Source organism: Lontra canadensis, unplaced genomic scaffold, assembly GCF_010015895.1.
Source record: "Lontra canadensis isolate GAN:19392208 unplaced genomic scaffold, GSC_riverotter_1.0 scaffold22, whole genome shotgun sequence".
Taxonomy (NCBI): Eukaryota; Metazoa; Chordata; class Mammalia; order Carnivora; family Mustelidae; genus Lontra; species Lontra canadensis.
The window spans coordinates 9,064,869-9,091,306 of record NW_022631016.1 but is presented as its reverse complement, the minus strand read 5'-3'; the positions used below and the strand labels follow the sequence as shown (position 1 = coordinate 9,091,306).

At 37.9% G+C, this 26,438-nt stretch overlaps 1 protein-coding gene across 3 annotated transcripts in view; it reads left to right on the top strand.

Annotated features, from left to right (window-relative positions):
• Positions 1-26,438, top strand: part of CTNND2 (catenin delta 2) — an 895,372-nt gene that overhangs the window by 146,729 nt on the left and 722,205 nt on the right. For all 3 annotated transcript variants that reach the window (XM_032861879.1, XM_032861875.1, XM_032861877.1), the window contains exon 2: positions 5,131-5,267. In XM_032861879.1, coding sequence (XP_032717770.1) covers positions 5,136-5,267 — 132 coding nt within the window. In that variant the 5' untranslated portion in view covers positions 5,131-5,135. The remainder of the gene's footprint in view (positions 1-5,130; positions 5,268-26,438) is intronic.

Here is a 26,438-nt window from a genome sequence, read left to right as displayed (position 1 = left end):
TAAACTGGTTTTTTAATGTTATTGCATTGTAAATAGCCATGTGTTGCTAGAGGATATCATATTAGACAATGCAAGTCTAGCTAATCAAATATTTAGCGAGTCCCGTAGTATGCAAGGGATTTGGAGATCCTGGACTTTGAAGTAGGTAGGACCTGCTAACCTGAAAGAAGAAAGAAGCAGGTCTCTGTGACAACAGAGTGTAAGGGTCTGGGCGTAACAGAATGAGAAGACAGTTGAAAGGGTAAGAGGTTATTATGGGTTATGCATTGGGAGGAGGAAAGACTTCAAGAGGGGAAAGACCTCCTCAGGGCCAAAGGAGCTTATCACTGAATTAGAGAGGAGGAGGAAATCAAAGTAATGGTGACAGGAGAATGCTCGATAGCTCATTGACTTGGATGATTGTGTGACACCAGAGTCCGTCAGTTAATTGACTTTGGCCATTGGATATCAAAATCTGTTGGTTTGCAAACTGGTCTCCATACTCAGAGGGCAGGGAGAGACTGAAGAAAGCAGCAGACAACTCTAGACTGGTAGGCGGCAGGTTGAATAAGTAAGTGAACTTATTTACAAGGTTCAGCTTGGGTGGTTACACGACAAGTAGATTTCCGCAGCCACTGGGCAGAATCTTAAAAGTTTACACAGGCCTTAACTGGGTTCAGTCATATACCCAGTATGGATAACCTCAACACCACATTTCTACCTCAAGGCTATATTCTTAGAGCAGCTTCTGAAAGTGGGGAAGGCAAGCCCACACACATCCCAAGGACAGAGCGGGGAGTAGGGAGCCTCCAATGGCCCGGGTCCAGCTCTGGGGTTAACTGTTTGTCATGTGTTCTTGATGATCTCCAGCAAAGCCACCCATTGCTGGGCAGAAGTGGCCAAAGAAGGAACAAATTTGAATTATCAAATATAAAATAAGAATTGCACTTTCTTTTTTGTGAGATGGAAGTTCATAAAATATGGCATTGAATGCAGCGCTTGAATTGGGAGCAAGAAAGAGAGTTTGGCCTTTTAAAGTGCACATAAGATTTTAACATGTTACCAAGTCTAATGTAACTTTACAGCGACTCAGGTCTGGGAAATAAAGGTTTAGAATATTTATTTGGACCTCATGAAATCTTATCACATACAGACATAAGAGTTCAAATTGAGAAGGACACTCTGCATTTGCGGGGCGGCCTGCCTCTACTATTCGTGTCATCCCGGCCAACTTTTCTAATGTGTTACCGCATCGTCTGTGAAAGTACTAGGGGGCGGTTCTTAAGAGAGCATTTGTCCTGCAGGCTTACTTCACATCCGTGGGGCACAACCTGCGTATAAGCTTTCATTTTTACTTGTTGCTGACTTGCAGCAGCTCATGCCTTTCTCCGAAGCTGTGTTTCATCTCGGATGCAGGAGTCAGCAGGGCGCTGGACCGGACGGAACCCCGGCCCCCATGCTGCATCTTGCTACCGTCGGTTCCCAGGGCCCCCCTGTACTTGCCTCACGGGGAAGCTGAGACCAGCCCAGCCCTGCTTATAGTAGCCTTCCCAGGCTGCCACAGTAGGATGCCCCACCCAGAGGGGCTTAAACAGCAGGCATGTCTTTTCTCACAGTTCTGGAGGCCCGAAGTCCAAGATCAAAGTGCCGGGTTGGTGTGCTTTTGCTGGGAGCACTCTTTGTGGTGGCCAGCTTCTCTCTGTGTCCTCGTAGGAGGGAGAGAAAGAGTCTTTTCCTCTTTTTGTAAGGACAACAGCCTTATAAACCCCACCCTGATACAGGCATTTAACCTTAATTACCTCCCTGAAGGCCCCGTGTCCAAATGCAGTGATACTGAGCATTAGGGTTTCAGTGTACGGATTTGGGGCAGGGGTGGGATCTGGGGTGGAGGGAAGAGTCAGTATAGCTGCTCCTGCTTCTGAGCGTGTCGGTATCACCAAGTCCAAATTCCAGCTCAGGAATTAGCAGATTAGCATCCGCTCGCGGGAGAAAGACTTCTTACCCGGTAGTTGTATAAAGAGGATGAAGAGATGTGAGAATCTGCGGGAAAATATCTGCTCTGCTCCTTGCCAAAGAGATCCAAAAAGCAAAGGGATGAATTCTTCTATATGGAATTGGGGAAGCAAGAGAGGATCCTGAGGGCTGGTGGTGTTAACAGGGCGGGGAGGGGACTTCTCATGGCAGTGCTGATGGGCCGTGTGATGAACCAGCCTAGTGGCAGGAAAATTTGTTTGGGCTCTCAGAGTCTCAACACGCACCACTTCCTCATTCCGCCAACACCACATCTAGGAATTTATTGAAAATGTCCCCATAAAAATGGGATAAAAATGGTAAAAGAATGTAAATTATGATGCATTGTGAATACTAGGTACTCACTACACTTTTAGCGTATGCACTGCCCAAGTGAGCACTTCGTTATGTTTTTAAACTATGGAATAATTTTTGTTGACATAAGAAATAATTCATGCTGGGGCGCCTGGGTGCCTCAGTCAGTGTAGCGTCTGCCTTCAGCTCAGGTCACGATCCTGGGGTCCTGGGATCAAGCCCCCGTTGGTAGGTGGGCTCCCTGCTCAGCGGGGAGTCTATCTCTCTCTTCCTCTGGCCCTCTGTCTGCTCCTATGCACACACACTCTCTCTCTCAAATAAATTAAAAAAAAAAAAAAGTTCATGATATGTTGCTGAACAAAAATTAAAAAAAAAAAAGGTACTACCTCAGTAGTACTCCATCATGTAAATCTTATTATACAGAATGAGTTAAATCAGAAAAAAAAAAAAATCCCATCAGAGAAACCTGTACCAAATACCTAAGTGTGAGTATCTGCCAGAATTACTGAGGTTGCTCTTCTTCCTTTTTTTTTTCTTTTCTTTTCTTTTGTCTCCCTACATTTTCCAGATTTCCTGGATTTAACACGGATTAACTACAAATCTTAGTGGATTCGTTCTAATGAAAACTAAAGTATTTCACCATTTCTTGCAAAGTCAGAAAGCTTCCAGCTTTTCACACTTGCCATTGGGCAGCCCACGGCTTGCTTCTGGTGGCTTTCACGTGGTTCTCCTTCTCTCCTTGTGCCGTGAGCTCAGACAGTGGAAGTTGGGCCATCTGACCCGTTCATATACAGGGATGGCCAATGGTTGAGTTAAGTCTGGACGTGAAAAATTACGAGGCATGGGAATTATCCCAAGTCATTTCTGTTCACTCATAGAGGCTGCCTTGGGTGTAGTGGCAGCTCCGCGTGGCGGGCTAAGCCCTGAAGCATTCACTTTTGTTCTGTTACTGCAGAAGGAGAAAGGGGGGTAGATAAACAGACTTTCTCATTTCGTAGAGTGTGTGGGTTGGAGTTGTCCAGTGCCCAAGGATATGCCTTGATTCATTGCGTATTAAATCCCGTGTTTTATTATGACAGGTTATGCTCATTCTTTTAAAAAATAACATTTTATAAAAATTGGCGTATAGACTAAGCATTTATGAGGCAGCAGCCCAGATTATGGGAAATAGGCTGACACATCAAAGGACTCTAAAATAGAAATAAAAAGGAAGAAAACCTGAGATCTAGGCCCAATTATATAAATAACTTTGGGACTGTAGATAGTTTCTTTGTCAAAAAACAGGTTGTCCAGAATACTCGTCCAGAATTTGGATTCACATGGGCCCAATAAAATTTAGAAACATGAAAGTGAAAGTAATGACTGAAAACCTGCAAGACTCCTTTCATGGCTTCAAGCTGTCCTTGTGTAGAGAGTGTCTCCTTTGGAAGCCACTGACATAGATACAAGTGGAGACGCAGGGTTGGGAAGGGGGGAGGCACTGCACCCAAGACTGCCTTTCCTTTCTTCTTGCTTTCTGCCCTTGTCCTCCTTCCCCCCACCTCTAAAACATTTCCTAATTAGAAGGGCTTGGCTTTCAGGCTGTGTTACCTGGCCACACCATTTGTTAATCTGTTTATCTAAATCCTTATAATCTCGATCAAATACTGCATATGAAAGCAAGTTGAGTAGGAAACTGTACTTTCTTCTTATCTTCCCAACCCCACCACCATAATTATTTAAATCACTTTCTTTCATCCTGTTGGTATCCATATCCTAAAATACCTTCTGTTTTTTAGCCAAGGTTGCATTTTGCTATACTATGTTTAATTTGGTCTTTACTCTTTGCTCACATCCTGCTTACTAATACTATTTTCCCCAACCCTCCTATAAATTCTGTTTGTAACAGATTTATCTTTCCAATGCTATTCTAATCCTCATTGGTAATATTATTAAAACAACTATTTAAAAGACAAAAACAAATCAAAACTAAGTTGGAATGCACAATGAGAAAATTAGATGACCAGTCTTTTCATATACTTTAAGGACAATTCCAGAATAGAACCCTTTTCAATTAACATCACCCTAAATTATTAACTATTAACAAATATATCACAGCACTGGGGTTCCTATGGAAATTTTGTTGCTTACTGTAAAACCCAGACTGCCCAGTTACAATATAATAGGAAATAGTTTTTTAACATTCACATAAGTCCGGTTCCTGGAGGGACATGTAATATGATAGCTTTAGGCAAGAAAACAACTTTTTTTTCCTCCCAGACTTTTATTTGAAGAGTGATTTTGTAGAGCCCTGGTAAAAATTGTCCTCCGTTAATTATTATTTCCTCTGCTGATAAGCATCACTAGGTAATATTTGTATCAAGTACTTTGGCTTACTGGTCTTACTTGTTTGAGAAAGATAATAAGAAAAAATAACTTTTGGGATGCTGTTTTTAAGCTGTATATGTCTGTCCATTTATGAATTGGGCTGCAGTAAAATGGTAGTTCAGCTGGCCTTTTTTTTTTTTTTTTTAGACTCAGTACTTCTTCATTTCTTTACTCTTTCTTATTATTTTATGTGCCTTTTACTTCTTATATCTCTTCTTCCACTTATCTCACATATAAAACACAGAGTTGTCCGCAGATCCTGCAATTTGTTTGAATTGATAGAGGAGAAGCCATTCTGTTTACTTGTATTGTTTCCTGTTCTGTAATGACGTCACTTGCTTTCTATGTAGTTCATGATTTTCATTTTTTCTAAAGAGCACTGCTGAAAGTTGCCTGATAGTTATGTCTGGGTGCAGTGGCCACATCCTGTTGCATTAAGCATGTCCTTTTGCCTTGCAGGAGCTATGCCTGTCCCAGACCAGCCTTCGTCAACCTCAGAGAAGACCAGCTCCCTGAGCCCTGGCCTGACCACCTCCAACGGGGATGGCTCCGAAACGGAAACCACCTCTGCCATCCTCGCCTCGGTCAAAGAACAGGTAGACACATTCCACTTTTGTGACCTACTTATGGGAATGTACGAGAAGTTGTTCTTGCAGATGAACAAGGATGACTCAGTGATAATGGAAGGAAATCATTATTTTCTGGCAGAATGTTGGTATTTCTTATAAAAATACTAAAATGGGACTATAATTGCTTTTGACTATGTTTTTAATGATGATTTAGGCAGTTTTCCTTGAAAAATATTCCATACCGGGGAAAGAACACTTTATAGTCAGAAATGCCTACTGGTGAAGTTATGGTAGATTTGGTGATGGACCTGACATTTAGTACAGTTATAGGTATGAGGCCAAATAATTGGTCTTTAGGAAATATAAAGTCTAAAAAAAAAAAAAAGAAAAAAAAAAGAAAGTCTAATCAACAACCAAAATAAATCCAGAAGTATGAAAAATTAGTATGGTGACAGCAGATGAATACTATATTGGGTCAAGGGAAATTGGTCTTTCTAGTGTTTCTGAGATTGTTCTGGAAGAATGCATTTTAGAATTTTCCCTATAAAATGAATTGCAGTCTGAGTGGTTCTTCCTCCAACATTACTTTGGCCTTATAAATGGCTAAGTAAGTAAAATCTGAAGTCTTGGATTTAAAAAACAATTTTCTTAAAAGTTGTGTTTCTTGCAAATAAAAGGTTATGGTAAATAATCAAAGAAAGCTGGAAAATCAAGATTTTTCTTTTCACTTCTTTTAGCATGTGCCGGAATATAAATCATAATTTAAAAAAAGATTAAGAAATCATCCTGTGTGTGGGGTTATATGCCTCGAGGGTGTGAATAAGCAACAGCACTGGTCAGGCTATCAACGGAGAAGCTGAGGGAGGATCCCCTGACAAAGGGATCAGTGATGCTGTCAGTCAAATGTTTGTCACCAGGGAAGGAAGTGTGCTGCTAAGTAGGGACACAAAGGAAAGCTGAATAGAGTAATTGGATAATCTGGTTTGTGAAAATGGTCAGTAAGTAGGGAACAGGCTGTATTGCTGGATTAGTTTGCTTCCAGAAACCCACTCATGCATGTTTGCTGATTATGTTTGAGGGGAAATAGAAGGAAGGAGCAAAGATTCGTGCCAGTTCCCATACTCAAGATACCCCTTTGTTAAAGTTGGTTTATGTCATGGTTTCTTTCTCATATATCTAGAAGTCTCGCTGGGCCACTAACTTTAGAGTATGGACAAAATGTAAGACAGGAGGAATAAATTTAATAAGAAAATGACAAGACCTATCTGATGACAACTTTAACATTTTTTTCAAAAGACATAAAGTAATTACAAATAAATGACAAAGCGTACTATGATCCTGTGTAGAAAAGCATGGTTATCATGATAATGTTACTCTCCCAAATTTAGATAAAAACTTTAGGCTGTTGTAATAAGATCTTGTGGCTGATTGTTTCTTTGGCAAACTGGATCAAACTATTTTAAAGATCATGTGGGAGCATAAATCTATGAGAGTTACAAGGAAATTTTAATAGAGAGATTTTATCTTACCATTCTCAACACTGTAGTGTCCAGTTGGCCCAAAGTGGAAAGAATGCCCTCTCTGTAGGACGTAACTGAGGGTTCAGAATCACAAGGACATATTCAACATAAAATAGTAGAAAAAAATAGGCCAAGAGAAAATATGTGCCAAAATATGACAAAGTGTTGATATAATTAATATATTAATGCTTCCTAATTTTGATGGGAAAAAAAGAAAAAAGCGAAATAACAGAATAGAAAACTAGGCAAAAAATGTGAACAGTAGTTCGCTGAAGAAAAATGCAAAAAACCAATGACTATATGGAAATGTTTTCCACTCTACTAATCAGAGATATAAAATTCAAGATGAAAATGTGATTTTCTTTGTTCTACCAAATAGACAAGCCTTAAAAAAATAGTATACATTATAATCTAACTAAAGTTTGAGGAAATGCACATTCTTTGTCATTCCATATGAGAATGTGCAACGCTGTAATCTTTGTTTAAAATGGTATATTGCTATGAACTGGCATTCACAGTGTTCAGTAACCTTTGATTAGTCATGCTTAGACATATGTAGTATAGAAATGGGTTATTTCGACCATAAGATTTTATGTATATGGATGTTTACTTCAAAATTATCTTGGATAGAAAAAAAGGAGAACAATATTGATTGATGAAGAATTGAAAAAAATATATCTTTCACATAAAGCTATATCCTTCTTATGTAATTATTAATAAAAATGAGTTAGAGCTATATATTACACCTTTGAAAAATTTATATTATCCTGTTTTTAAAAGATAATAATAAATATTTTGTGTTGTTTAGCGTATTTATAAACATCTAGACGAGTGTAGGAGAAAATAAATCAAACTGTTAACATTGGTTACTGTACATGCATAGAATTAGATGGAAGTAGGAATGGGCAGAGGGTATAGAGGACAGGGAAGACAATCCGAAATGGGAGAAAGAACTGGGAGACTGGAATACCTACCAGTTGGATTTGAATAATAGGAAATACCACGTGAGTTGAGATAGTGTTATCTGTAGTTGAAAGAGTGGATGAGCTACTTACAGCAAAAATACATTACTGTGAATAAAATGGCCTCCCCAAATCGTTGATGAGAATTTAATAAAAACTTACTGTGAAGAGTTTTTTCTTTTAATCAGAATAGGTCCATTGTCCATTTTTGGTTGGCAAAGGTGAGATTCCTTGTGGCCGGTAACTAACATGAGCAGGCATGAAAGCCTGTTCTGGAAACTGAGTAGAACGGCTTGAGGCACCTGCATTAGAGGCCTAGGCATCAGGTTTTGTGGGCAGCATCTGCCCAGGTGAAGGCAAAATCAACGAGTAGGTATGTCCCTGGGCTTCAATGGAGTAGCCTACTGCAGACAAGCAATATTTTCCTTCCCCAGAGATTTTGTCCAAAACTATTCTTAAGGTTTCCATCATCTCTTTTCCTGAGGTCTAGACTGTTATCTATGGAACTAAAGCTAAGTTAAATATATTTGAAAAAAAAAATAGCTGAGATGAAAGAAAAGCAACTTTAAAAGTTAATATCTTTTATGATTTTTAATGATTATATACATAATATATTTATAAGTCTTCTCATCTGAATATTGCTTGCCTGGTCCTTTTTAGGTGCTAAAGAGAAGTAGCTTTTTTTGACTAAAAATTCTATTTATTAAGTTAGAGGAGTTCAAGGAAAAAATTTTAAGGCATCACTCTTATGTCCTACCCTGGTCCTGTCTTCTTGGGTACCAGCTCTGTGGGAGAGAATTCATTTTCTATCAGAGGAGGCATATATTCTGAGCTAACTGCCAAGTAATAGGTTGGGTAATTTATTTACTCATGCATTAAATGTATTGAGCACTTTATATATGGAAAGTACAATAGAGGGTAATAAAGGAAGTACATGTATAAAGAAAACTCAGTTTGATAGTTTACTGAAATAAATTGTTATGACTAAGAACATAAGTTTTTTAGGCAGGCAGTTAACATTGCATAGAAATAAATTCTGGTTTATAACCACAGAATGAATTTAATTTATGACAAGCCCTAAGTCATGAAATGCATCAGCATTACATGTATGGTGTGACTGAGATATTTGTAAACCGAGTCCTAGAGTCCTTAAAACCAGCAACCATGGCTTGCTCAATGAAAAGGTGTTTGTTGATTTTTTTTTCTTTGTTCTAATTTCCCATCTTGATTGCTTTTTAACTGGTGAATTTTACACTTTTATATCAACAGAAATAGAACCATGATTTGTGTTACATTCTTCAAGTAACTTTCCTGTATTTCAGACATATCTGTCTCACTACCAAGTTACCATTAAGAGAGAAGAACCTAATTCCTTTTTCCTCTCCTGTGAGTGTCCTTCACCAGCAGAGGAGGGGAGGATGGAGGTCAGGCATGTGATGACTCTGATCACATGATTTGGATACATAACTAAGAGGGGTGATTGAAACTATTCATTACAAATAGCAGCCGATAAGATGGGGTGGCTTAAAGGGGTAAAAATGGTGAAGGAATTCTATTTTAAGGATGGGAGAGATCCCTATGATGATGACAATGACCCATAGAAAGAGAAATTAATGATGTTCTAGAAAGGAGGAATAATTTCGGTGCGAAAAGTCACCAAGTAGTTGAGAGCAAATGGGACCCAGTGTATCAGTGAAGAGAGTGGCTTTTGGGACAAAGACAGTTCATCCAGGAGAATGGGAGAGAGGCAAAAAAGTACATGGTCTTAGGTCCACTGATGGCTTGGTGTTGGAAACTCTACCCTTCTCATCAGATGGGCACAGACAGCTTGTTTGAGTTGGGCCTATTGGGAGTCTGAGGTGAGCTGGGCTGAGCAGAGGTGGAGGGGGAGAGATTGAAGGTGAGGGATGCAAGACAGTGTTTATAATGATGGATCTTGGAATCGAGAGGGCGTGGAAGTAGGTCAAAGAAAACTTGGTAGGGACAGCGCATTCGCAGTGAGTGTGTATCGATTGTGATAGCTTGGGAGATTTGTGCTTAAAATCCAGAATTTAAAAGTAATTATTGTTAATGTTGAGACCTAGGTTATGACTCCGGGAGATGAGATCAAAATGAGGAAAGAGAGAGAAACCTTTTTGACTTTGTGAAAGGAGGTGGTGAGTGATGATGATGTCAGAATAGTGGTGATGAGCAGTGAAGCCCTCCAGTTGCCCTCGATGGGGAGGGGACCCTGATGTTGCCACGTGCCTGTGAGAAGCACACTGAAGTCGGCTTGTGGGTTGTGTGGGAGTGCTCATCCTGATCTTCACCTGTGTGTTTTCATTGTTTTAATTGTTACAATGTTGGTCTGTACTTCGAGACAGGAATTTACATTCTCTCAAATTATGTGCCCTTTGTCTTTGTATTTTTGTCTTAAATCAACATGGTGCTCTTTTGCTCTTAAGAAAACCATGACTTTCCTAAAAAATATTTATTTCATAATAATATTTCTTCCTCTTCAGTTGACCATTGTTTGGTTTGATCATCGCCTATTTCCAAAGTTGGCATCTAAGCAATCTTCTTACATAAGCTAGAAAAATTATGGAGCATTTTAAGAAAACTTTAGAGCTCATATGGTTTAGTGACATTTATAAATTATTGTGGCCCAGATAAATGCATTTTTTTGGTAATGATTCTACCAGCAGAGTTCCTTTATTTATTTATTTATTTATTTATTTTTATTTACATTCAATTAGCTAATGTATAAGACATCGTTAGTTTCAGATGTACAAGTCAATAACTCATCAGTTGCATACAACCACCCAATGCTCATCACATCACATGCCGTCCTACAGCCCATCACCCAATTATCCCATCCCCCCACCCACCTCCACTCCAGCAAGCCTCAGTTTGTTTCCTATAGTTAAGAGTCTCACGGTTTGTCTCTCTCTCTGATTACTTCCCATTCAGTTTTCCCTCCTTTTGTCTATGGTCCTTTGCACCATTTCTTTTATTCCACATATGAGTAAAACCATATGATATTTGTCTTTCTCCGATTGACTTATTTCAGTCAGTTCTATCCAGGTCAATGTAAATGATAAGTATTCATCCTTTCTGATGGCTGAATAATATTCCATTGTGTGTATCTATACCACATCTTCTTTATCCACTCATCTGTCTATGGTCAGCATGGCTCTTTCCGTAGTTTATCTATTGTGGACATTGCTGTTATAAACATTGGGTTGCCCGTGTCCCTTCAGATCATTACATTTGTATCTTTGGGATAAATATCAGTAATGCAATTGCTGAGTTGTAGGGTAGCTCTATTTTCAACTTTTTGAGGAACCTCCATACTGTTTTCCAGAGTGGCTGCTCCAGCTTGCATTCCCACAAACAGTGTAGGAGGGTTCCCGTTTCTTCTCATCCTCGCCAACCTTTACTATTTCCTGACTTGTTAATTTAAGCCATTCAGACTGATGTGAGGTGGTATCTTACTGTGGTTTTGATTTGTATTCCCCTGATGCCATGTGATTTTGAGCATTTATTTTAGTGTCTGTTAGCCATTTGTATGTCTTCTTTGGAGAAATATCTGTTGATGTCGTCTGCCTGTTTCTTGACTGGATTATTTGTTTTTGGGTGTTGAGTTTCTTAAGTTCTTTATAGATCTTGGATATTAGTCCTTTATCTGATATGTCATTTGCAAATATCTTCTCTCATTCCATAGGTTGCCTTTTATTTATTTATTTATTTATTTATTTTTGATTTAATTTTATTTTTTCAGTGTTCCAAGATTCATTGTTTATGCGCCACACCCACTGCTCCCTCCTTAATACCCCCCAGGCTCTCCTAACCTTCCACTCCTCTCCCCTCCAAAACCTTCAGTTTGTTTCTCAGAGTCCACAGGTTTGTCTCCCCCTCTGATTTCATGGTTTGTCTCCCCCTCTGATTTCCCCCAATTCACTTTTCCTTTCCTTCTCCTAATGTCCTCCATGTTATTCCTTATGCTTCACAAGTAAATGAAACCATATGATAATTGACTTTCTCTGTTTGACTTATTTCACTCAGCATAATCTCCTCCAATCCCATCCATGTTGATACAAAAGTTGGGTATTCATCCTTTCTGATGGAGGCATAATATTCCATTGTATATATGGACCATATCTTCTTTATCCATTTGAAGGGCATCTTGGCTCTTTCCAGAGTTTGGCGACTGTGGCCATTGCTGCTATGAACATTGGGGTACACATGTTCCTTCTTTTCACTACATCTGTATTTTTGGGGTAAATAGGTTGCCTTTAGTTTTGTTGGCTGCTTCCTTTGCTGTGCAGAAGATTTTTATCTTGATGAAGTCCCAATAGTTCATTTTTGCTTCTGTTTCTCCTGCCTTTGGAGATGTGTCTAGCAAGAAGTTGCTGTGGCCAAGGTCAAAGAGGTTACTGCCTGTGTTCTCCTCTAGGATTTTGATGGATTCATGTCTCACATTTAGGTCTTTCACCAATTTTGAGTTTATTTTTGTGTATGATTTAAGGAAATGTTCCACTTTCATTCTTCTGTATATGGCTGTCCAATTTTCCCAGCACCACTTGTTGAAGAGGCTGTCCTTTTTCCATTGGATGTTCTTTCCTGCTTTGTTGAAAATTAGTTGACCAGAGAGTTGAGGGTCAATTCTGGGTTCTCTATTCTCTTCCATTGATCTATATGTCTGTTTTTGTGCCAGTACCATACTGTCTTGATGATTACAGCTCTGGTGACTAATCCTTTTTAAAGTACTGTTGGATCCTATTGGCTAATATCTTGGTGAGAATTTTTGCATCCATGTTCATCAGGGATATCGGTCTATAATTCTCCTTTTTAGTGAAGTCTTTGTCTGGTTTTGGGATCAAAGTAATGCTGGCCTCATAGAATTGAGTAGGGAAATTTTCTTTCCATTTCTGTTTTTTTGAAACAGCTTCCAAAGACTAGGTATTAGTTCTTCTTTAAATGTTTGGTAAATTTCCCCTGGGAAGACATTCAGCCCTGGGCTCTTGTTTGTTGCAAGATTTTTGATGACTGCTTCAATTTCCTTGCTTGTTATGGGTCTGTTTGCCTTTTCTGTTTCTTCCTGTTTCAGTTTTGGTAGTTTATACATTTCTAGGAATGCATCCAATTCTTCCAGATTGCCTAATTTGTTGGCATATAATTGCTCATAATATGTTCTTAAAATTGTTTGTATTTCCTTGGTGTTGGTCATGATCTCTTCTCTTTCATTCATGATTTTATTAATTTGGGTCCCCAAAGTACATTTATTAGTGAATACATTATATAGAAATTTCTAGGTATATAACACTGTATGCAAATATGTCATTTCATTGTATTTGTTTGGTAGTGTTATCAGATGTCAGCTATGTGCATAGGACTATGTTTCTCTGGGTGATAGATACATAGATTTAAAGTTTGCCTTCAACTATTTAGCAATGAAGTTAAAAATATGTCACACTTATTTATAAAATATTTTTTTAAAAATCATAGATGAAATTTTAAGAAAATTCTCTAGTCCATTTACTTAAAAACTCCAGGTGCTATATATTGATAAAAACATTCCTTAAGTTGATAGTATTTATAACCCTCGACACTATTGCTACAGTAACTTCTCTTGTTCCCTACATTCCATGAGGATTGCAGTCAAGTTCTTGATTTTAGAGGAATTTTGGGGTACCATTTTTTAAACTATCAATGACTTCTAAGTAATAAAATAGAAATTTTCTTGCTTTTAATCACTTCTCTTATTATACTTAATAAAGGAAAATAGGAGTAAAGGCATTTCTGAGCTCCCACTTGGGCAAAACTACTGCACAGAGTACTTTACATATGTTATATCATGTGAAAGCATTAAGAAAGCATTTTAAAAATTCATCTTACATAAAATCTAAAGAAATCTTGATAATTTATATTAGCTCATTGTGAAGATAGCATACCTTTATTTTTATGTAGCTTCTAAATTTATAATGTTTAAGTTTCATTAGTTCTGTATAGAAAGAATTTGATTGGGAAGGAGCATATTATAAAATGCTCCTTTAATTAGTCTTCTTCCAGTGTCTCATGTCATTGCCACGTCTTTCAGCATTATTATTGTCACTGTAATGTGCAACAATAGTTTCTGGTAATGCCATGTGGAAAATGACCTATAACTATTAATCAGTTTCCAAACTATGTCTTGGAAAAACATTTCATGGAAGTAATGACAAAATTATCAGCCATGAAAAAGAAGAAATTAAATCACCTTTAGGAAAGGTCAAGAAGATAGGGAGGGATTATCTGCAAAGACTAGTGAACTTTATATTCATTTAGTCAGAGAAAAAAGAATTATATTTATCGTAGTACCACAAGTTGAACTCTTTCTGTATTTTAATAAATTTATTAAAATTAAAATTAAATAAATTTTAATAAATTGAAATAAGAACTGCTTGATTGATGATTTTTTGATTTATTTCTTGAAATGCTTTGTTGGAGGCCACGATAAGGCTTGAGACGAGGACCAAACCAGGCTCTGACTTGTGTCTCCCTTTAAGTCCAAATGCCTTAATAAAGGGTTACGGACAGGAAAGGTTGAGTAGCACTGAGAAAGGGCCTGTGCTATGTGTCCTGCGCTCGCCTAGGTGACTTCCCACGCGTACTCCCTACAGAAGGGAACAATGTGGTCAGGGTCATAAATTATTAGTTGGTCCTTGTTGTTCCTGTACCTCCCATAATCCACTCCCTGGTTGATTGTAACTTCTTAGTATCAATAGTAGCTAATGGCATGAGCCGTGACTACCTGGCATCGCGAGATTTGTTTGTAGTTAATGTAAACTTGTTATAGGAACTTGCGGTTATCTGACTAGATACTGATGTATTACTCCTTCTATTGTGGTCTGCCTTATAAATGCTTGTAAGATGTGGAATAAAATTGACACTGTTGGACATCCTCCTCAGGGCTCCTCCTGCCCCCATCTCTTTGTCTCTTAATTTCTTTTCACCATCCTCTTACCTTCACGTTCCTGGTCGATTTGTCGCGCTGGCCGCGACAATCCTTGAATATCTTTCTTTTTTTTTTTTTTTTTTTTTCCATGAAAGAAAAGCATGTAGTGTTTCACTTCTTTTCATTGTTAGAACATGAACTATGGTGGGAACTGTGGGGGCCTTTTTCGAGAGGTGGATTGAGATAGGAAGGTGTAAGCTAGGAGTCTGTAGAACTGGGTGTTGGTAGAAGGTGTGTTTTGGAACAAGGAAGGGCAGATCTCAGAGTCAATAAGGATCAGAAAACTTTGTAGAGATCCCATACACAGACAGGGTGCAGATGACTGACCAAACTGTGTCTTTAGATTGGCAGCAAAACAAAGAAAGAAACCAAGTGGTGTGTTTAGAACTGAGGAGCTCCAAGTAGGAAGGAAAGGGAGTGATCAGGAGGCAGCAGACTGATTGAATCTGGTGGGTTTGATTGAAGCATCTCTGTTTCTTTGTGGATTCCGGATCTTTTGCACCACAGAGGTGATGATTGGAAACTACAGATAAAGGAGCAATAAGGATCCTAAGCCGCTTGTGGGAGATCTTGGAATTAGTGCCAGGAGTTCTAGTGGTGAGTGAAGAATTCTCGAATTGTGGATGGATCGTCTCCCTCCCTTCCTCCCCGCACCCACCATGCTTTTTGTATGTATTCTGTTCTTGCCTGTAAGTTATTTTGAATTTTTTCCTAAAACTTAATTTTTGCTTAAAACTTGACTTTGTAAGTCTTCTCAAGACACATGTATACTTACTCACCCTTTTAATCGCCCCAAATTCTATTCCAAGAATTAGTTCACTTGGATGCTATCTGCTGTCTTCTCTTTGAAGCTATTAGGAGTTGGGTTTTCTGGAGACTGGAGGCTATGATGGGAAAAATAAAAATGGGCTTAGCTTTTATACACTAAATTAGAAGATAAGCTTTTCATATGTGGGATTTTGTGACATGACCTTAGAGTGCATTTCTAGTGCCTCTTTTATATTTAGCATTAGAGTTCATTGCTAAATATTCTTCTATGGGGATGCCTGGGTGGCTTAGTCATTAAGTGTCTGCCTTCTGCTCAGCTTATGATCCCAGGGTCCTGGGATCCAGCCCTGCATTGGGCTCCCTACTCAGCAGGAAGCCTGCTTCTCCCTCTCCCATTCCTCCTGCTTGTGTTCCCTCTCTCGAAGTCTCTCTCTCTGTCAAATAAATAAATAGAATCCTAAAAAAAAAAGTCATATATGAAATCATATTTCTTTTAAATGATGTTAAATATATTATATTAAATATTACACATAATATTAAATATGTTATTAAAAGATTCTTTTAAATATAGTTTGAAAATTTCTACAAATTTTTCCATTATAAAGTAATTTTATGTGCATTGTGAAAATGTCTAAGAACTCAGTAAGGAATGAAGATAAAAATTTTATTTGAAAGTAATATGGCAGCTAGAGGTTGTGGCAAATATTTGGGAAGAGTTCCTTCTAAGATTTTTATATGAATATATAATTATTTGTACAAAATCTTTATTTTCCTTTAAAAATATTTTATACTTCTTTGTGCACTTAATATTATATCAAGAGTATTTTTTCATATCACTATTATATTAAAACCTTTTTTAATGGCTACATATGTAGATACACTGTGAGTTATTCAGCATTATAATTTTATTGAACTTTTCTATCCTTGTTGATCTGTTAGGTTGATTCAAGTTTCTCAGAATGAAACAAAAATGACATGTCGTACTTCCTTGTACATAAATCATTGGGTCTACTTTGACAGAAGTTGCCTGGAGCGAAGTTTTGATAAAGAGTTTAAAGACCCTTACAAACTCACTGGGAAAATATGTCATAATTAGTTACTGATAAGAGCCATGGGCAGGACATATGAAGCAGGAGCTCCAGGGGTATAATCGTCAGTGCCCATGCATAGGGTTTGCACAGAGTAGGAAATTGACAAGTAGAATGTACTAGAGGGAATAAATAGGGAAAACATGTTTAGTATTCAAAATAACTGTACCAAATATGGTAGAGATAGTGAAGACAAACATACAAAATACTATAGGACAGAGGAAACATTATTAAATAGTATCTCAAAATAACAAAAATGGTTTTAAAAAGGTTAGATATTAAATTTCCTTAGAATGTAACTATTCTTATAAAATATACATGACCTATTTCTGTAAACTAAGTAAAACTTATTTCATCAGAAATATAATTAAATAATGACTTATTCAGTATCTTCTGTTTATGACCAAAGAAACTCAAACTTTTAAAAAAATTTAGTTTATTTACCTAAAGCCATATAAGAAATTACCATGGAAGTTAAATGAGAAAACTAGCTTATTTTATTCTGAATCCAGTGCTCTTTTCACTAAACTACACTCTCCCATAATTTAATAATAAGCTTCAATATATTGTCTAATATTTTTCACAAGAGAGACATTTCTTTATGAGCAAGGTTTGCTGAGGTCAAGTTCATTGATGTCCCTGCCTGTGTAAGCTCCTATTTAACTAGGAAAAGAGAGGCAGATAAGTTCCTATCAATTTGATCTCCAATTTAATTTTGGCATCTGAAGGAATCATTAGTGAGACTCTAAACAAAAAGAATTCTAGGAACTTACACACCTCATAGTTAGTTCGTCTGTAGAGGAAGTGCAGTAGGAAAGGGGTACCGTGAGCTGACTGCCACAACAGTGTTTTCATTGGATGTTCTGTTTCCGAGAGTCAGTGGCGTGGTGGAAGTTCTCTCCAGCATGCTTCAGCGACACAGGTAAACACGCCCGTGACAGCGCATCCATCATGTTCAAGCTGCCGTCACTCACCGCCGTCATTAAAGGAATGTTCATGTCCCAGTCTCTAAATGAGCTGGCTCTATGGCCTGCTGCCATTAAAGGGGGAAAAAAAAAAAAAAAGGAAAGATCAGCATCTTTCTCTTTGATGTCAAGTTCTGACTTTCCATTCTGCTTATGGCCTCCGGAAGTAGCTGGCCACTTGCCTAATTAGTAGGAGAGGGAAGGACTCAATATTAAAATACAAAAACAAACGAACAGAAGTCCCTTTGGACAGGTCATCCTCAGCATTTCGTAGCCAATACTAAGTAGCTACATTCAGCCCCTCAGTAAATTTAGTTACCTGGGGGTGAGTTTTGCAGCTTGCACATCCTAGAAGGTCTGCTCGATGAAGACGTTTTATGTTCCAAATGGAAACTTAAAGTTCTGCAAAATTCAATCCAAGATTCTTTCATAATTGCAGGCAAGTCTGTTCTATTTTGGGAAGTAGAACTCTGAGGTGTCAAACAGGGGTGTTTAACTCTCTGAGTTGATTCCGAGTTCTTAGAGTACACTTGGAACCCTGTAGGTCAGCACTCGTACCCATCACCTCTGTGCAGACAAAAAATCAGCTTCGTACTGAGCCTACCCATTAGCTAATAGAGACACTTTTAATAACGGATACCACATACTCTAAGTACTTGTCAGAGGCCTGCAATTACCTGCTGCAGACCTCCTGTCAAAAGCCAGAGGCAATTTATTCTTAAAATTAATAATCTAGATTGTAAATTCTTTCTATTTTGGGAACTCTGCCCGTAACAGGAACAGCATCTCAGCCCTCCCTGGGAATGCCTTCCAAAAACATTTGGCTTTAATAACACTGCAGCAGTATGATGACTCTGTCTTTATGGAGACCCAAGATAAGAGATCACCATCCTGGGAGCTTTTCTGGATTGTGTGAAACCTGATACTGGAAACCCTTCTTACACTGTTGTCACTTGACTTAATGGAAATGAAATATTTTAGAATCACATGCATACTCCTACTATAATAATAGTCATGATAACAGTAACAGTGATAATTACTAAAAATTATAATTCTTTTTCTGAAAAACACCTAATTAATTAACCTATGGAGTAGGTCTGCGGCTGGGTCTCCCTTCCTTACTGTTGCATCACTGGCCCCTCAGAATGGTGTCAGACATAGAAGATGAGTCCAAAGTATTTGTGTTGAGGGTATGAGTTCACTAAGGAACTTACTGTGTTTTTCTGTTTCATTTCAGCTGAAAAGCTAATGTTCTGCTTAATCATCATAAAAAGCTTTAGTTGTGTGGTACGAAGTCTTATGTCCATTGTTGCATTGATCATATCCTTTTACCTTTACTTTCATGGTCGTGTTGGATTTGTGTCTTCCCCTTTGAGCTTCCTGTGTCTCATTTCAGAATTAGCTATTTACTTTGATGAATCCCAGGTTCCCTAATTACAATTTCTTCTATAAACAACCTAAATTGAGACTCATTTAATCAAGTGAAATGTCATATATTCAATTTAAGATGAGGGGTATTAACTTAAACATATCCTTCATTAATAAAATAGATAACCAGATGTCTTTTTTTTTTTTTTTAAGATTTTATTTACTTATTTGACAGAGAGAGACAGAGATCACAAGTAGGCAGAGAGGCAGGCAGAGAGAGAGGGAAAAGCAGGCTCCCTGCTGAGCAGAGCCCAACGTGGGGCTCGATCCCAGGACCCTGAGATCATGACCTGAGTCAAAGGCAGAGGCTTAGCCCACTGAGCCACCCAGGCGCCCCCAGATGTCTTTTTTTTCTTGAACTAGACTGTGTGTCTTATTTTAGCCCAAAACAAAACACTCCCTGTTAATACGTGAATCTGCAACTTCACTTATAAAAAACACGTAAATATCCACTACCTTTTGTTTATATGCAGCTATCCCAAATTTATCATTTTTTAAAAGATATTTCTTCCAATGATTTTTTCCTTTTTCTTTCAATGATTTTTAAGTGTTCTTTGAAAACATACTTTCCCCCAGAGTTTAGAACAGTTAAATGTGTGCTTATTATTATTTGCTTATCTTGTTTTCCTTTGTGTTTGGGAAACTTTTCACATATTTGTACTGGGTAAAGCTTTTAACATTGTAATATTAAAAATTGAATTATTGTGGATTTTGAAGTTTTTCTTTAGTTGCTGTTCATTTATATATATAATGGTGGTATGCCATAAGTGTTTTATATTTGTGGAGTTGTGTTTGCTGTTGTTGACTTTTTTTTTTTTTTTTTACATAGTAGCATAAGATATATTTTGAGCGTATTTATATGGAAGTTTCTGGACACAGAGAGAGCTTACTTCTCCATAACTGTATAAAGGAATAATGCCAGCCTTATCTCCAGGTTACAGGAAACAGAGTCTTCATATAAAAATGTTATAAGGATTTCTGTTGAATAATTATAAGTGCTATTGTAGCACATCTTGTATTAAGTCTTCAGCTCATTTGAGGGTTTATTTAGCAACATTCTCTTAGGGGAAAGCTCTACAAGGTGAAGATGGTGTCTTAAAACAGCCAGTTAATGAAAGCTATTGCGCTAAAACATAAAATTTAAGTACACGTCTATGTCAACACAGGAAGTGAACAGGTTGTTTTTTATGCTTTATAAAATATTTTTATTTATCCATATATTTTAGAGAGAGAGTGCATGTGAGTCGGGGGAGGAGCAGAGGGAGGAGGGAGGAATCTCAAGGAGACACTGTACAGAATGCAGAGCCCCACGCAGGGCTTGATCCCAGGACACCTAGATCCAGACCTGAGCTGAAATGAAGCATCCATCATTCAACCAACTGAGCCACCCAGACACCCCGAACACGTTATTTTTGTTAGAAATATAGATCTAATATAAACATTGCTGCATGGTGGATTGAAACAGGTGATTTTGGCAATATATTTACCTAAATATTCACTGTGGCAGGTTGTTTGCTTGTTGTTATTTTTAAAAGATTTATTTATTGGGGCGCCTGGGTGGCTCAGTGGGTTAAGCCTCTGACTTTAGCTCAGGTCATGATCTCAGGGTCCTGGGATCGAGCCCTGCATCAGGTGCTTTGCTCAGCAGGGAGTCTGCTTCCCCTCTCTCTTTGTCTGCCTCTCTGCCTACTTGTGATCTCTCTCTCTCTCTCTCTCTGTCAAATAAATAAATAAATAAATAAATAAATAAATAAAAACTTTAAACAAAGATTTATTTATTTATTTGAGATAGAGAAAGAGAATGGGACAGAGGGGCAGAGGGAGAGGGAGAGAATCCTCAAGCAGATTCCATGCTGAGTATGCAGCCAGACGCAGGGCTCGATCCCAGAACCCTGAGATCATGATCTGAGCCTCAATCAAGAGTCAGATGCTTATCTGACTGAGCCAGTTAGCACCCCTGGGGCAGATTGCTTTGTTGAAAAGTGGCTACAATGGTATTTCCCATCTCGTGACCTTCTTTGTTCTGATGTGAGTGTGACATTTCCCTGTTAATAGGCAGGTTCTGTAATTCCCTCTCCCTCACGTTAGGTGGGCTTGTGCCTGTGGCAGAAGTGATACCATGTGACTTTTGAGACTTAGGCACAACACACAGTTTATCTTCTATCTGGTTCCCTTGCCACACTCATTCTTAGAAACCAGCCACATGAAGTAAGTGTGGTTACATGGAGAGACACTCAGTGTGTGGGCACATGGCACCATCTGAGCTCCCAGCTGACACCAGATTTAACGTGCCAGTTGAGCCGTTGACGGTCCCCAGTCAAGAGTTTCCAATGGATGCCATATGGGGCAAAGACAGTTGGTTCTCACTGACGTTTGGAGACTGATGACCAAGATAAATGACTGTTGTAGTTTTAAGCCGGTAAGTTTCCAGGTGGTTTGCTACACAGAAGCAGGTAACTGACTCATGCTCATAAACCTCAGTTGTCTTAGACCACTCCTGTACCTTAATCTGCTTCTAAGTTTTGTGATTCTATACATCCTGAAGTTAGTCTTAACAAATACGCTTATGGAAATATAATTCACGTGCCATATACTTCACCCATTCAAGAGGTTTTCAGTATATCTGGAGTTCCGCAACCATGTCCACAGCCTAATTTTGATACATTTTTGTCCCCTCAGAAATAAATCCTGCACCCTTTAATAGTCCTTCCCCATTCCCCCCAAACCTCACAGCCCCGAGAGACAACTAATCTACTTTCTGTCTCTATAGATTTTTCTATTCTGGACATTTCATAAAAAACAAAATCATAAATGTATAGTCTTTTGTGAATGACTTCTTTCACTTCTCATGTTTCAGGGTTCGTCCATTTTGCGGTATACATCATTATGTCATTCCTTTTTATTTCCAAATGAGATCCCATTGTATGGCTGTATCTCATTTCATTTAACCATTCCTATGTTGGTGGCCTTTGAGGTTGTTTCTACCTTTTTGGTTCTTGGGAATAAAGTTGCTATGGCTAGTTGTATCTATTTTTGTATTTTTTTTTCTTTTGGGTAAATACCTAGGAATGGAAATGCTAGGTCATATGGTAACTCTAGGCTCAACAAATAAAACATTTAAATATTATATTTAAAAATATTTAGCAGTGTGTTTATGCAATAGAAAAGTAAGTTCCTAAACACGAGTTGTTGTAAGCCCAGAATTCCTGGGGCAGCTTACCAAGGCCTGTGAGGAGTCTAAAAGCCAAGCTGTGTTAAGTGTCAGGTAGAAGAGTCATTGATATTTGGTTTGCGGACTGTAGTGATATAGGGTAGGCTGGGAAGGAGGATGGAAAGAGTTGCCTTGAAATACTATGCAGGAGAAAATTTCTATCAGATAGGTATTACTCAACTGATAAGAGAATAGGATAAGGGACCGAAATTTGAGGGTGGCAGGTTTCAGTTTTGTGTCAGAAATGATTCTTAGTTGCAAACTTGGGCAACTTTAAGCTGTAAAGGAATAACTCAATGACTTAAGTAACTCTTGAAATATTTGGAAGGTCCAAAGCATCAGGCTTGGGGTTCATATTGCTAAGACTAATGACCAGTTTTGTTGTAAGTCTACCCTGGGGATGGGTTCAAAAGGTAGACATTTGCAAACATGGAAGAAATGTTCTCAGTGATGCTGGCAAATGACAAATTTTGAAAAGTACTGAAAAGCACAACTCATTACTTCTTTCTGTCTCTTCAGGAAATTCCGTTAACAATGTTCAGTGGCAGACCTTTTGACCAGGGTGTGGCAGCCCAGAAATGTACATGGCTGCCCATAAATGGACGGGAATCTGATGCCTGCAGCCTTGGATGGGACTGGGGGTGGCCTTTTACTGCCAGCTTTATTCATTGCCTTTTCATAGGATGCCCCAGATATATATGAAACTAAGATATGGCAATCCTACAATACTAGGAGATGAAAAGTTGGAACGCCTATGTACTGTTAACATTACCTAACAGCAATAAAAAACAAATAAAAGTCAGAGCAGCCTAAAAATTCAAAGAAAGAAATAGTGAATCTTTAGTCATCAGAATTAAGGATAATCTGAATGATTATCTGTCAGGGACTCACACTGGATAAAAGGTTTAACTAAATGGACTCAAGTCTCCTCCAAATGTTAAATACCTTTAAGTTTGGCATTCAACTTGCTAGTAAATAAAATCTATTTTTAATATTCAATTACTAAAGATAAATATTGCAAATTATTTGTAAAATATTGGCATACTTTAAATATATGCAGATTTTTAATACCTGCTAAGAGTCCTTTCTCAATTGTCTGAGATGTTAATAGTTTCTAAATATTTGGTGTCTTTCAACATACTATTACTATGTAGCATTAGAAATTATTGCCTTCATAATGAGTCCAGTTAACGACTTGAGCTAAGATATTTGGTGAACCTTTGATAATTTGGGGAAAAGGCAGTAGGCATTACTAGACAGAAAATGTTTCTTCCAGTTTCAGGGACAAGTTAAATTTTCAGAGCTTCTGTCATGGCACAGGGTAAAGTAGTAGTGGCTCCTCCTGAAGGTAAAGTGTGTCATCTTATTTTAAGGATTTATTCATAAGTGGATATGGGATTTGGGCCAATATTTGGTATGATGGGAAAAGTGATATGTTTGGCATCAATAGATTTGATTCACATTCCTCCAGCATTTTCTTATTGAATATCCTTGGTTAAGGTATATAATAATGTCTCTCTAAAACTAAGTTTGATTAACTACTAAAATGAAGATAGTTATCTCTCAAAGTTACGATGGAATGTATGTGAACTATAACACAAATTACATTGGTTAATACATCTATTATTCCATGGAAATCTATGCTCCTTAGTTGTTTTTTTTTTTTTTAAGATTTTATTTATTTATTTGACAGAAGAGACAGAGAGATCACAAGTAGGCAGAGAGGTAGCCAGAAAGAGGGAGGGAAGCAGGCTCCCCACTGAGTAGAGAGCCCAATTCGGGGCTCAATCCCAGGACCCTGGGACCATGACCTGAGCAGAAGGCAGAGGCTTAACCCACTGAGCCACCCAGGTGCCCTGCTCCTTAATTAGTTTTTATCAGCCTGACGAACTGTTCTTCACCAGTCCTTCTTTGACAATTAAACATGTATGCAATCTCAAACTTTGGATGAATTCATGAAACCCAAAGGTAAATCTGGGGTTTTCTGTGGTTAATTATAAACTTGTCAGAGAAGAATATACTTGGATGAGGACAAACGATAACAAAAGAACCTTTAGAGTTGTACTTACTGTCAGATTATTACCTGTGATCTTGTGTAAATGTAATACTGAGGAGAGTGCGAGAGGTATTTTGAAGCTCCTAATTACACTTAATTATATTAAATTTCAACTTTTAGGAGAATATGTAGATCATTTTTCTATGTCACTTTTCTTTATAATTAAATCCTTTATAAAGCAATAAAAAACAAATGGGTCTAGAACCCTTGATAATCATGTCATTTGTATTGCTGTGTTTTAAAATCTTCTGAAACTGCTGGCATGCAGGCATGCCCCAGTGCAGGACGGTGACATCAAGGAGTCTGGGTAAAATCAAAGAAACCAAGTTGTGTATTCTCATCTTGGTCTGCTCCTGGGTCAGTTGTTGTAACTGAGAGAAGAGAGAGGTCTTTTCTTTAGAAGCATAGGAACTGGACACCTGGGTGGCTCAGTCAGTTAAGTGTCTGCCTTCGGCTCAGGTCATAATCCCAAGGTCCTGGGATCGATCCTGCATCAGGCTCCCTGCTCAGCAGGGAGTCTGCTTCTCCCTATGCCTTCTGCTCCCCCTGCTTGTGCTCACTTACTCTTTCCCTCTTGCTCTCTCTCTGATAAATAAATTAAAAAATCTTAAAAAAAAAAAAATTGTAGGAGCTTAGAGCCAAAGATGACTAGAAGAATATTAGGCCTCAGGGTTTGCATAAATCTTGGGCCAGTTGGGATTCTCACAAAATGAAATAGGATACTCCAGGTAGTCCTAATTAAAATTCAAGGACATTAGTCACTATTTGAATTATTGTATGGAAAGCACTTCTGTGTCCCTTTGATGTATGTTCCTTTTGTATACTATAGGAAGGGCATTCCATAATGCCTGGGATATGGAAGCTACTTTTTATGCAGTGATTATGATTTTTAAAATGAAATTATTTTGTCAATTAATAAAATGACTAACAATAGTAATAAATTTGATTCTTAAGCACCAAAGTTGATTTGATTGTATAAAATCCATTCCAGGAGTTCTTTGCTATTAGACTATTTTATGTAAGTGAAATGAACCCACCCGTTTTATTCAGGTTTTTGGAATATTTTAAAAAGTGTTAATAGTTTAATGGAACTTACTTGCCTTTTCCAAAAATCTCTATTTGATAACAGAATTCCTATTGTCAAGACTCCAGTACTTTCCAATTTCATAACTGGTGGTGATTTAACTTTAGACTGAATGAATGAATGAATGTATGAATGGATAGCAATGGTTTAGAATTGTATGTAAAGAGAAAATAGTAAGACGAAATTTAATATATTTAGATAGAGTCAAAAATTGCAAGCTCATGATGTGAATATTTCAGTAGCAATAATCCCTCACATTTAATTATAAATACTTTAACCTGAGTAAATTATCTTCTTTATTCATACTAATGTGATATGTCTTGGTATTTGCTTGAATTTTACCTTTTTATACTGTGTACATAAAGGAATGAGTGAGAAATTGCATTTTCACCTTGTTAACTTCCCTCATATATGGTTTCATTATTTAAACTAATTAGCTTTGTGCATGACTAAATTGCTATTCTTTTTTTTTTTTTTTGGGCTTAGGATTTACATTTGTTTTAAGCATTATGACTTTATAATGATGCCGTGTCACTTCAGGCCTAATATATAGTAATCTAGAAGTATACTACAGGATATGAGATACCTTGGGGGTCCTGTCAGGCTCACCCTAACCCCTACTCTGTGTACAGTCCCAGGTACCCAGTGTTTCTGCTGTCCATGGAGGTTTGATGGCCTAGGAGTAAGTGACCTGAACAGATGTGGACACATCAGCCCATTTCTTTGGGTCTTTTTGTCCCAGCAACACATATTGAGTAGTGTCTGATGGTCTAACCAAGGAAATTTGGATAATTGGAAGCCTTCTTTTCTGACCTGCGAAGAAAGACAGATGCTTGGTTCAATTTCTTGAAAAATTCAGTAAGATATTTCAGGATCATTCTATAAATCACTTCTTTGTGGGGGTGCGGGAAGGTCATTGTTTTTTTGCTTCAACTCGTTCAACTTGAGCTTCTGTCACTTACAACCAAATGAATCCTGGCTAAATCATGTACTTGGGAATTGATATGGAAACTTTTTAAAGGCAGGGTTATAGGTTTTTTTTTTTGTCTTTTTCTCTCTATCATGCCATATATAACATGGTTTTAAAAGACTGTTTATGAGTTGAAACATTCCACAACGTTGACTTCTGGCAAGACCTCT